Raw genomic sequence first — 12,826 nt, forward strand, 5'->3', positions numbered from 1 at the left:
ATAAATCATTGTATTTGTGAACTCAAGGCCATCTCATTGAAAGTTTTCGAAATTGATTTTGATAGTTGGGATGTGAGAAATCTTGCCCCACTCCTTTCCTATCCCCATTCTACAGTGTTCTTCAAGAATTTTACGATCATTGATTGCCAAATTCTGCAGTGGTATCGTTTTCAGGAAGTCCTGCAGGACTTTTATGCAAAAAATGGAGTCAATCTCTAAGAAGTGTAGACATGGCATTAGTAAGAGCATAGTTTGCTACAATGAAATATAAATGCTTAATTAGTAGTAGGCAGCTGAAGCGTCTATTTGAAAACTTAACATGATATCAGAGCATATATAGTTTGATATCATGAAGTATAAATGCTTGGGTTGCATGGCCAAAAGGTTTTATGATCTGCTTTGATTCACAGAGACGAGAATTGACGGTGTAGAGAACAAGAAGCTAACCGAAATATTGACGGTGATGGGAGAGAACTACAATGCTTTGAGAACCCAACTGTTGGAGTACATGAGCAAGAACCCTGAGAAGGAGCTCAGCCCAATTTCAAAGAAAAGAAAGTCTGAAAGCAGCCACAACACCACCACCAACAGTAACAATATCGTGAATGAAGCAGTGAATGGAAACTCCGAAAGCAGCTTCAGTGATGGCGAATCGTTCAAAAAATCAAGGGAAGGGACCATCAAGGATAAGACTTGCAGGTTCTTACCTTTTAGGTTTTATTTTAGAGAGCTTTGGTCCTATGTCCACTTCCTTTTTTTTCTTTTTTTTTCCTTTTTCAAAAGGATTGGAGTCTAGTCCCCCCTTTTTCTTGTATTTTCTTTTTAAGAGGGGTAATGTGTATGTTCCCCTCTTTTCTTGTTCTTGCTTTACTAGAGATCAGGTTTTTGTCCCTCCACTAAGTGCAACTTTTTTTTTTCATATCAATCAATTTATTTCTCTTGTACTGTCGAAGTTTTCTTAAAAAAATAAAAATTAATAAAAAGTTTGTCTGGACCGAATCATACAACAAGCCTGGCAACCCATATAATTAATTAGTGTTATATACATATAATTCTATGATCTTTTCCTAAATACTCACGAATTCTATCCTCAGTCTTCATTTCCATAATGTTACAAGTCAAGGGAGGGAGGTTTTTTTTTTTTTTTTTTTTTTTTTTGAAAGCAACGATATATTCATAAGTCAAAGGGAATAGCAGGTAAGCTGGCCAGGAAAAAATCTAGCCACTTTAAGGATTACAGTCTTTAAACAAAACATCAAGTAAAATGTTTGGAGGTTCTTCAAACCAAGAAACCTTAGTGGAGCTGGTAAGTGCGTAGTGAGCAAGACGATGGGCAGCTTCGTTTGCTTGTCGGCGCGTGTGGGAAGCAAATGCTTCAGTGATCTTGAGTAGCAAATCCCTTGTATCTTCCACTACAAGTCCCACATGGGAGAGATCTGGAGTAGATAAGTTCAAAGCCTTCACGATCAGGAGTGAATCACTCTCAAGAGAAAAGTTTAGAAAACCCCTTTCCGCAGCCAACATAAGACCTTCATGAGCTGGTAGGGCTTCAATGTGAAGGGGCAAAGAAACGTAGGAGAACCGTTTCATTCGAGCAGTGATACAGCTGCCATCATCCTCTCGGATCACTATTCCCAACCCCACCGAGTTTCATGTATTCCGTCCAAGCACCATCCACATTGATTCGCAGTCGACCATCAGGTGGTTTGCCATTTAAGTGGGTTGTTGCTTGGTAGATTGTTTGGGGGTTGGAATGACGCATTGAAGTTGAGAATAATTTCACCAATCATGTGCAATTTTACCTTACTTTCACCAAGGGAGGGAGTTGATTAAACAAGATTGAGCAGAAAATGTGGATTCATTAGAAGTTGAGAATAATTTCACCAATCATGTGCAATTTTACCTGACTTTGCCTTGTAATTTCTTGTCTTATTATATGTAACTAGGGAAAAAGCTATAATCATGAGAAAATTCCGTACACATTGCAGAGTAAAATTTCAATGATTAGTGTTTTATTCGCACACCCTTTTTCCTTTTTACGTCCCACATTCTTATTAATTTTTGTTCATTGATATTTTTCAATTCAACTAATTCGAAAGTCGAAAATTACAAAAAAAATGTGTGAAAGATTAAAATTGACGTGTGATAGTACTATGCTAAGAATAAATAGGATCAAAAGAAAGACCCCACCTATCCAACTAATGGGCGCCACTTATCCAACTACCTTCCACACAATCAAATGGCAACCTTTATATGTCCTCCGGTTAAACCTAACAATAATACCAGAAACAAACTTGGCACTTGGCAGCCATAAGTCATGGCCACTACAACTTCTCTGCTTCCCAAATCCTTCCCACCATTTCTCACCAACGCACCTTCATTCCCCTCAACCCTCTTCACCAAGCTCTCGTCTTTCAACCCACAGGACCACCCCCATTGCACAAAAAGGCCCAACCTTCAAACAAATGCCAAGAAGAAGAACCCCTGGCTCGACCCTTTTGATGATGGGGAGGACCCTGACATGGAGTACGGATCCCTCTTCGCGGAAGGGAAGCAGGACGAGGACGATAGGCCACCCGAAAACCCCGATAATCCATACGGGTTCTTGAAGTTCCCAATGGGGTACAGTGTGGAAGTAGCATCACTGGCATTGAAAGTGAGGGGGGATGTTAGGAGGTGTTGCTGTGTGGTTTCTGGTGGTGTGTATGAGAATTTGCTGTATTTTCCGGTAATTCAGTTGCTTAAGGACCGGTATCCCGGCGTGCAAGTGGATGTGGTGGCTTCGGCCAGAGGGAAGCAAGCTTATGAGTTGAATAAGAATGTGAGATGGGCTGATGTGTATGATCCTGATGATCATTTTCCTGAGCCTGCGGAGTACACTGACATGGTTGGACTCCTTAAGGTTGGTTGGTACAAATATCTCTATTATTCTTCTTTAAAATCATTTGGGCAATTCGTTTATCTCTATGTTATGTAAAAGGATTAGGGCCCGTCTGGTAACGTTTTTGGAGAATATTTTCATAGAAATGATAACGAGAAAATGGATTTGCACTTTCAAGATTCAAGAATGCATCTGGTAAAATGTTGCAATTTCGATCATTCGTGGAGATGTTCTCTTTCAGTGTCTTCCTTACAAACTCGGTTTCTCATACAAGAAGGGTTTCGCTACTTGGATAGAAGATAATGTTTTTCCAAATGTGCATCCAAACGACTTCGAAAGTCGCGGAATGATTCCCGCTTCTTGAATCACAGAACAATAATGCAAAGAAATTTATCGACAAGAATGATCTTGACGGTTCTTTTCTGCAATGAGGCATGTGAGCAATTAAAGATTTAGGAAGGCAGCTTCGACGCTTCATACTCAAGTAAACTGGAACTAAATTATTAAGTGCCTATTTGAGAATGCTCTTGGTTTTTGGCTATAAAGGATTCATCTTGTTAAACTTCATACTTAATGAGTTTCCTACTTGATTTAAATTTGTAACCGATTGCGTTAACTGTTACAGAGTAGGTACTACGACATGATCTTATCAACCAAGCTAGCAGGTCTCGGCCATGGAATATTTTTGTTCATGACAACAGCCAGAGAGAGGGTGAGCTACATTTATCCAAATGTAAACGCTGCAGGAGCTGGATTGTTTCTATCTGAAACATTTAGACCGAATGGTATGAATCTCGCTGAAGGCGGGTATAACATGTGAGTTTATAATAATACAACACAGATGATTTTGATACTTCCTATGAAAAATGAACACCTCCTTGGATGCAATAGTGAGAACTTTTATTTTGAAGCAGAAAATTGTTCTGCAGGGATAGCTGGAACAAGCATTGGTAAAATTATTATGCTGCGTTTTGATACTAATTCTGTATTTAGAAAATTTATACACGTGATTGTCAATTCAGGTATCACCAGATGGTGGATTGGTTGGGGAGACCAGTGCGGGATGTGCCACGACAAGCTTTGCCCCCGCTTAAAATATCAATTTCAAAGAAGCTAAAGCAGACTGTAGAGTCAAAATACAAGAAAGCAGGTGTAGATAAAGGAAAGTATATTGTGATTCACGGGTTGGAGTCGGATTCAAAAGCCTCAATGCAGTCTAAGGGGGATAGTGATAGCTTGCTACCCATCGAAACTTGGGCTGCAATAGTCCGCGGTATAAGGTAATAAATTTATGGAATTTCCGTTCTGAAGGTTCTTCCAGAAACATACAACACAAACCTACACACACACACACACACACACAAAAGGAATAAAAAAGTTTATATGCATTGACCCTACTGAATGAGAATGTTTAATTTATAGTTGGCCAGGAAGTTTTTGTAAGTATTGATCCAGAGCTGCATTTGTTGTTCTAATGCCGACAGGGAATTTAGGCCAGTTTTTGTCATTCCACATGAGAAGGAAAGGGAAAATGTGGAGGAAATAGTTGGAGAAGATACCAGCATTGTGTTCATAACAACCCCTGGGCAGGTAGGGATAAATTACTTCATCAATTTCCCACACTTTTTGCACAAAAACGAAACAGCTTGGAGAACTATACACATAAAACTTTCGAGTAAATATTATTGTAAAGAGATGGATGGGTTGGAAAACCATCTGCCATACAAACACTTTTCCGGTGCTTTACCTTACCAATGTCTCCTGCTGGAAAAATGAAACCACTTTTGTTTCGTGATCTCAATCCTCCTTCATTCAGAGCAATGGTTAAATTCTATCAAGGACTTTTGCGGCTTTGCCTACAAAATAGTCAATGAATGAAGCATGATCGACTTCTAATGGCTTTCCTTTTTATCTTCTTTAGCTTGCCGCTTTTATCAATGACTCGGCTGGTGTGATAACTACAAATACCGCAGCTATCCAACTTGCAAATGCACGCCAAAAACCCTGGTAAATGACATATGTGAATACTAGTTTTCTTGTGTTAGATAAGTACTTGTTTGAGCATATCCGTATGTTCTCCATTTCGTTTTTTTCGTGGGATCTATTTTTTCTCACCTTTGGATTTTGATTTTCAAATCAAGTTGATTCTAAACATATTGATACCCTTGAACTCATAATGTCATTGTTTTGCAGCATTGCATTATTTGGCTCTGCAGAGAAGGGGAAACTATTCGTTCCGAACGCAGAGGAGAAGAACTGTGTTATTGTTTCATCCAAGACAAAAAAGTTAAAGGACATTGACACTGAAGCTGTTAAAAATGCACTTCCAATTTTCAATGTGTCCCTAGCTCTAGTCTAAAAGGGGTTAAAGCTCACCCTGATTAGTGATTTAATTACTTTTGTTCTTGTTGTATTAATACGCTATCTTTACCCCAGTTTGTATAGCAGACCATTAAGCCAATGTTGATTAATAAAATCAGGATATATTTTTTCTGCTATCGACGTTCTGAGAGTTAACATATTCCCAAATCGTTTAAACGGGCAAGGGAATTCCATACACAAGTATGAATCCTACACCAAAATAGTTCAAGGACAATCCTACAATAAGGGTACATTAAGAGAGGACAAAACATCAGAACCAGTTCTTTTCCTGATGACAGGATCACATTGTTCGGTGAGCTTGAACTAAAAGGACTAGGGCCGGCATCCTGTTCCAGAACTCTGAGAACACATTTGATGTTTACACACCTCTGTAGCTTGCTGTCCGAGCAACAATGCTGGTTGCTATGAGACAATCGGCTGTTCTTGCTTCCATGAGTACGGGTATCTGGCGCTGAAGGTTTTCCATATCAGTTCCTCGCAAAAGTAGCATCCTGTTGAGTTTCACAAGTAACACATGTTCCAGCATCAGCAAGAACTGCAGCTCAAACAAGTGGATAATGCAGGTGCATCGTTCCAGCTCTTTTCGCAAGTGGGACTGCTTTCGGTAGGTTTCTAACGTCATTAGACGCTGGACGAAGGGTTTTCTATACTTTCCGCTACGTTCGAATAAAAATGAGTGAGAATTTCTTTCGAAAATTTCTTGAGGTCATTGATTTCAAGGTCATAAGATAACAGTAGAAGTTATTACGAGAGTGCGTAAAATTTACACAGAACAGATCAAAGAAAAGTGATGCATCATCCCATCTTATCATATTGAAATCGTCCAAGATCATCGCAGTTGGCATGGTTAACAATGTAACGCAATACAAAATGCAGTAAGTATAGAACACAACAATTTAGGTACCGGTAATGCCATTGAACTTGTTCGGGAAAAAATCAGGGATACAAGCACTTCTCCAAAAGAAAAGAAAAGAGAAGAGAGTACATTACGACGGAGACAGAAACCAAACTCAACAAAATCACTGTAATCTCAATTGAAGAATATTTGATGTTCGAATCTTGACTGATTCTGATTCTCTGGTCTAATTCAAACGTTGAATTATGAGGGCGGTTTTGCGCGAGTTGCAGGATCTTCCTTCGACTCCAAATATATCATTGCAACATAACCCAACGTCCACAACGAAATGTACTGAAATGGTACCCACGATACGCATGCAAAAAGACTTAAAATGCTTCCCACATACTGAGGATCTTTTACGTACCCAAATGGAAACTCTGTCACCCAGGGAATGTTCTTCCCAAAACGTACTCCATAATACGTACCAGATTCACCGAGCAACTGATAGACCCTACAAATAATCAAATGGAAATTCTGTCACCCACGATACGCATGCAAATAGTCACTTATATATTTCAAACAATCGATTTATCAAAGAGAAAAGCGAACAATCAAACTTGGCGGCTTAAAACCCCAACTGCAGAACTCTTGGTCTGACATAAATCACAGTTACATTGAATGGTTAAGAGAGTAAATTGATCACAAAGTTCTTTTAAACATTCAACGCTTCTGGTTCTTGTCACATACAACTGAAACGCAGGCTACAATTATATGAAGCACATTTTCATTGTACTTCAAATTCAATGGAAATATTAATATGTCCACCGTCGGGACTATCTTACAAGGCACTAGGTTTACTCTCATTATGCTTCCCATTCTGCAGACTTCATCTATTTCAACTACTGCAGATAATTTTCAGTGTGATGACTGCACAATAATGCGTACAGCACCGGTTTGCTCCAATTTGCTCCAATTATTTGGTTGAAATGCAAAAGCATGTTGTTATCAACAGAATTTTCAGAACAAAAAGTTGAAATAGTTTATCAAGTGGTGGTAAAGGTTTGCAATGCCCTAATTATCTTTATAGTCAAGAATAATTTTGACAAGAAGAAACTCAGTGCTCTCTTCTCCTCATCTCCCTCTTTGCTCCATTGGGATAGGGAACATAAAAATTACCTTAAAGTTCTAACTAACAAGGATGTTAACACAAATTATTTGTGGTTCAATCAACCAGATGTTTACCGTGACGGAATACACCAAGGGAACATCAAAAGGAACTAGACATCAGGCTAGGGGCGATGAACTAAACACCAGTTCTAGCACATTAATTTTTCTAACAGATATTATTTTTGTCTCAATCCCACTCTTCCTTTTCCCATTACACCATGAAGTAAAATAATTTCACTCCTATGAATTATATGATTTCATACATTCGATGCATCTTTTTCCTCTGTCAGGATTTCTACGTATAAGCGCCTCGTTTCCCATTAACTAGGAAGACCCGTCTATAGATGCAGAATACGAAAGATGGGCTTGCAATGTGCCCCCGTAACATTTAAGTACAATTTGAAAAAGGATATTCATAGCAATGATGACAGATCTCACATCAGTGTATCTATAATCTATACTAGCATCACAAAATGCGAGCTGAACCACATTTCCTTTGGATTAAAATGCACCCTGTTCTCCACATCCGCCATGAAAAATATACGCGTCGCCAATACCCAAAAGAGATATTCAGTTTAAGAGCAGCCAAACTACCATAGCCTGCAGCTGTGCAGCATGACATATAACTATGACCAACATGAAAAATGAAAACCATTTTCCCTCAAGTCCATCAGTTGTAGAACATGAACGAATTAAGCATGATTAGAAAGAATTTCTCAATCCTACTTAGTGTCATACAGATTCAGGACATGTAAATCAATTGACTAATCAAACAATTAAAAGCTCACCACACCGACTACCTAATCAATGAACCCAAATTCCATAACATAAAAACACATCCAAATAAAACTGAAAACTGGGAAATACCCACGTCTCAAAACAACAAATAAAACATCTATAAAAAGGACTAACCTGAAGTTGAGGAACTGGCCAAAGGCAATGAGGGGCCAGAAGTAAAGAGGGGGAGGCCAAGAGAAGGTAGAGACCGAGAAAAGAGAAAGGAACTGAATCAGCTTCAGGAAATGAGACACATAGGCCATCACTTTGCATGGGTCACGCCCCTTCCCACACAGCTCTACCCATGTTTGTGGGTAACTCCATAGCCAATAGTAGAATGGGAAGGGTGAAAGCACTCCTATTGCTGCCGCTATCCCCATTTTTCTTTGTTCTCCTTCTCACCTAATTTTCTCTCACTTTCTGGAAAACGATTCCTTTCATGGGTGGCTCCGGCTGGCTCATCGAATCTGAGCTCTTGTGTGCTTGTATTGGTTATATGAGGTCGGTGGCAGGCCCATGTTAACAGCCCGATCCTTAGCAGGCTTTGACGTATCGCATCTTCAAAAGCACATAAAAGGATTTTTTTTTTTTTTTTATATATTTTATACAAGCGATATTGGAGGAAGGGGATATGAAGTTTTGAACCTGAATGTTACAACCAAGCAGAGATGTAAAGAGGAGATGCATGACATAGGGACTTTGGGAATTTTAGTTTTAAGTTAAACTGTTTAACTTGTGATCACGGCTCATTGGGTGATGAAACTTGAAACTAACTTAAGGCCCAATTCAAACTTATCCGTTTGATTAGATAACTTTTAATTCAATCCTAGCCATAATTCATAAACAATTCAATTTTTTAATTATTTCTACTTAATTTCGTGGTATTCTTCAATATGTATGATACACGGTATGCGATCTATTAGTTATGATTAGCAAGGCAGTGTGTAATTATAACTCTTACTAATTGATTGTGAATTGAAACTACTTTTAATTCTCCTTTTAGTAAAGATTAGTAATTGCAAATCTTCAGGGCTTTCACAAGCCATGAGTGATACCTAACAGTATGTTATGGTTACCCAAGCTAAGAAAAAGTAGTGGAGAACATAGTCAGTTGGAATTACAATGCAATAAGGTCATTCTCTATATCAATATTCTTGATCATATTGTTAGGTTGACAGTTTAATCATGCCTACTACTTGTTGTAATTATCTTATCTATATCATTATCGTAAATGTGATTTGGTTGGAACATACTTCCTAAATCATGTTCATGTGTTATGACAAGAGACTCTTGAATCATATCATAGAGCATTTTTCTTCAACGGTTGAAGGTTAGTCTCACATGCCTTTGTGAATAATCAATGATCCCAACAATGCACATACCCAACATATGAGGTGTGTCAAGAGGCGGATCCACATAGGGATGCACGTGGAATCATTTACTCTATCAAATCTAAAAGGATTAATCCCACTTAGTTGACATTTTTATTTATAATAACCTAACATTAATAGAGAAAAATTTAGAAAGGGCTCTTTTTTTTTTTTTTTTGTTCAAAAAGCTTTACTCTCATTGTTGGATATGGGAAACTTTCAACCCCTTGTAAATAAAGACTTAGTAGAGGCTGTCTTGCATTATAAACATGCAAACTTCAAGTCCCAACCCTTACCCCAAACCCCACCACTTGTTGCTGTGCCGTCACCACTCAGGCTATCGCCTTTAGCCACTCACCTCGCGTCGCTCAATTCAATTTTTCGTCTACATTTTTTTTTTGAGGACTCCCAAAATTTGAATCTTGAATCCGTCACTAGTGTGTCTAACATGCTAGCGCCATAGAGCTATCTCCACTGCCGAGTGAGATTCTGGAGGTGGTGTCTCGTTTGTCCTTAAGAGCAGTTCCAGCGTGGGAACCCCTCCAAGTAATACACCATGTTATCCACCCAATGAACAGTAACTACCCTTAATGAACAGTAACCGTCTTTTGCATTTCCACCGTTGCACTTCAATAGTCATGGCAATAGACAATAAAATATTATTATTTTTTTATTTATAAAATAATACAAAATAATTTTATTTGTAATTTCGGATAAGATTTTTAATCGTTCTCATTGTGCCATGTGTCATAATATGAAAAAGACAATTATTAGTGATGGATTTCCGATAAGGTAGATGATAATGAGAAGGTATTTATAGAAAAGTAAAAACAAATTTTTAAAAAAAAATTTAAAATTTTTTTTTGGATTTTTTACAATTTTTAAAATTTTTTTTTATTCAACTAATTAATCTTTGCCGTTGGATTTAAAAAAAAAAAGAATTCCAATACTCCAGATTGTGCCACGTGGCACAACGGTAACTTTTCTTTATTTTAAAACTTTTTTTATTTATAAAGGAGAATAATATCAATCGTTGATCTCAGATCCAACGGTTGATATTAAATAAGATTTTTTTATATTTTTTACCGTTGCAAATCGGACGGTCCACATTATATAGCCGTTGAGATCCAACGGACCATGGGAAGCCACGTGGCTTCCCAAAGGTAACTTTTTGAAACGGTGCCGTGGGCCTTAAGGGCTGAAACTGTGTCGGGTGACGCGCCTCCACTCGCAGGTAAGGTGCACGCGCCTGACAGAAAAAAATAAAAAATTAGACTGACGCCTGGATGACGTCAGCCCTACGTCAGATCCACTTCAAACTTACGGGCTGACAATTCCTCACATGCCTGATGCTCGGGCCTCCACTGTCCCTCAAGCTTCACACGCTGAAGTGTGTAGGCCGGGCTTTCGGGTCCTTTTTCCTGGCATGTCCCTCGAGCAAACTCCCACGCTCGAGTTGCCCGGGCTTGAAATCTCGCAAGTGCTTTAAAGGCATTTCGTCAATCGAGGTCAGTTCATGTGTCGTCCCCCTCATGGGCGTTGATTTTTTGTTACCACAATGGGAACTGACATATCGAACCTGCCCCATCTTGTTGCCTTCTACCTTTTTTTGGGCCTCTCCATCCTTACAACATATTATAATTGCATAACTTCTTTTGTTTTTTTCTCTTCGATATATCTTATAAGACAACTATTTTCTTGGTTACTGGGTGACTAAATAATGCATGATCATTTATTTTTAAATTTAATAGTAAGCGTGGAGAATAAATAAATGTGTTTTAAAAGCGTTTGATTGTTTAGACCAATCTAATCCTAGACAAAACATGAAGTTAATTAGAAAACTAGATGTATTAGCATTAGACCTTCACTTACATGTTACATTTTAAGCCATTTAAAATGTGAGCCTTAAATAAGATCATGCCAAGTTTATTCAAATTAGTCCTGCAATTAGTCCAAGCCAAATCTATCGGCTGCAACAAACACCCGTGTTTTAATTTCAACCTTTATTATTAATTTCAAAGATACAAGACCATGAATTATTGATAAACATACTGACTTTTAGTCGGAAGAAACTCTTGTTATAAGTGCATAATTGCAACAAACATACATAACACAACAAATAAATATATTTCTTTTCAGCATAAAAAAACCAAATAAAAATATGAGATGAATCAGTTTCATTTTCATTTTCTAAAATATGAGATAATTACAAAATCCATAACTTATGGAGGCATGGTGCCTCAAAGAAAATACAGGTAGTTCTATCCACACACTCATTTTTAACTCTCATACGTCTCTCGTTAATTAATGTTATTTGATTATCTTCAATTCTTTCTATTCTACAAAATTATGAAAGATTTGTGAGAGGTAAAAGGATATATCCCATCTCCCATCAAAATATCACCATGATATCTCCCTCCTCCCATATGGATCTGGTGGACAGGTCCCACGAACCACCACCATCCATGTTCTGTATGCTCACTCACTGCCACTATATGCTAAGCATACAAAAGCAAACTGTGTGCAGTAGACGACATGACCACAATAGCAACATTGCACCAACCGTAGGCCATAACTTCATTTCTTTCTTCTTCTTCCCTTTCCATATCATGAAAAGAACACGGTGCATGTCCTCTCTATGCGCGTGTGAACTGCCCATAATTTGAAGGCTTCTAGAGTTGCTATTTATTATGCCTTTAAAGTGAGGCCGTCCCTTAGATGTGACACCCACCCTAAAGATTAAGGTCATGCATATGTACACTCCACGCATGACTCGGTAGGTTGTGTATTGCCAACCGCATGTAGCCTCTTTCACAAGCAATTTAATTAGAAATTAAATTTCTAATACATGAGCACAAATTTGTGTATACAGTCACACAACTATGTAATGTGATTGTTGGGCATTAGAATCTATCGACTTGTAAGCTCTTATTGAAAAATACACGAAAACAAGTTTTTTTTCTTTTTCATTTCATCCAAATCATCAAAATTCTAAAAATAAAATAAAAATGATTCTCTTTTTTAAGGAGCGCATGAACTTGAAACATATATACACGAGTCACTAAAGGGATACATGAATCAACACAAATTCATAAACCATCTAATTCATGAAATTTGATTTACTTCTATCAATGCCAACCTTAAAGATGAAGTTTTTCCTCGTAACAAAACAAGAATTGTTTCTTTTGGAATGTTATTCAATTCAAATCTTAAAAATAGATAACTCATGAATGATTTAGCTAAATCGTACTCGGAGAATCATTTAGACTTGCCGGTTATGGATGTGCCTCCTAAATACTTACGTTTGATTATTCAAAATGTTATATTAAGAGCAACTCTATCCCTAAAAACTCCCCTAGTCAAAAGTCAATTCAATCCATCAAAATGAATCGTAATTGATTGCAATGAATA

At 37.8% G+C, this 12,826-nt stretch overlaps 2 protein-coding genes across 3 annotated transcripts; one reads left to right on the plus strand and one right to left on the minus strand.

The window, feature by feature from the left end:
• Positions 1-2,265: 2,265 nt before the first annotated feature.
• LOC126609973 (photosynthetic NDH subunit of subcomplex B 1, chloroplastic) lies at positions 2,266-5,379 on the plus strand. Of its 2 annotated transcripts, XM_050277903.1 has the most exons (7): positions 2,266-2,902; positions 3,507-3,697; positions 3,796-3,831; positions 3,904-4,161; positions 4,366-4,471; positions 4,803-4,888; positions 5,075-5,379. In XM_050277903.1, the coding sequence occupies exons 1-7, from the start codon at positions 2,318-2,320 to the stop codon at positions 5,238-5,240; spliced, it is 1,428 nt and encodes a 475-aa protein (XP_050133860.1). In that variant the 5' UTR covers positions 2,266-2,317; the 3' UTR covers positions 5,241-5,379. The 2 variants fall into 2 exon arrangements, with proteins under 2 accessions (XP_050133860.1, XP_050133861.1); XM_050277904.1 differs by lacking the exon at positions 3,796-3,831 and having other exon boundaries at positions 2,267-2,902.
• A 779-nt stretch (positions 5,380-6,158) lies between these two features.
• Positions 6,159-8,525, minus strand: LOC126609987 (phosphatidyl-N-methylethanolamine N-methyltransferase). The gene is made up of 2 exons (XM_050277924.1): positions 8,181-8,525; positions 6,159-6,612 (listed from the first exon to the last, which is right to left on the minus strand). The coding sequence occupies exons 1-2, from the start codon at positions 8,423-8,425 to the stop codon at positions 6,363-6,365; spliced, it is 495 nt and encodes a 164-aa protein (XP_050133881.1). The 5' UTR covers positions 8,426-8,525; the 3' UTR covers positions 6,159-6,362.
• Between the last annotated feature and the right edge of the window lie 4,301 nt (positions 8,526-12,826).

Source organism: Malus sylvestris, chromosome 17 (assembly GCF_916048215.2).
Source record: "Malus sylvestris chromosome 17, drMalSylv7.2, whole genome shotgun sequence".
Taxonomy (NCBI): Eukaryota; Viridiplantae; Streptophyta; class Magnoliopsida; order Rosales; family Rosaceae; genus Malus; species Malus sylvestris.

Bases quoted from the DNA above. Each gene is read 5' to 3' on its own strand.
- LOC126609973 (XM_050277903.1), top strand. From the start codon at position 2,318: ATGGCCACTACAACTTCTCTGCTTCCCAAATCCTTCCCACCATTTCTC. The intron at 3,698-3,795 runs GTGAGTTTATAA...ATTTTGAAGCAG, and splicing joins GCTGAAGGCGGGTATAACAT to AAAATTGTTCTGCAGGGATA. The intron at 4,472-4,802 runs GTAGGGATAAAT...TATCTTCTTTAG, and splicing joins TCATAACAACCCCTGGGCAG to CTTGCCGCTTTTATCAATGA.
- LOC126609987 (XM_050277924.1), bottom strand. From the start codon at position 8,425: ATGGGGATAGCGGCAGCAATAGGAGTGCTTTCACCCTTCCCATTCTAC. The intron at 6,613-8,180 runs GTTAGTCCTTTT...GATTATTTGTAG, and splicing joins GGCCAGTTCCTCAACTTCAG to GGTCTATCAGTTGCTCGGTG.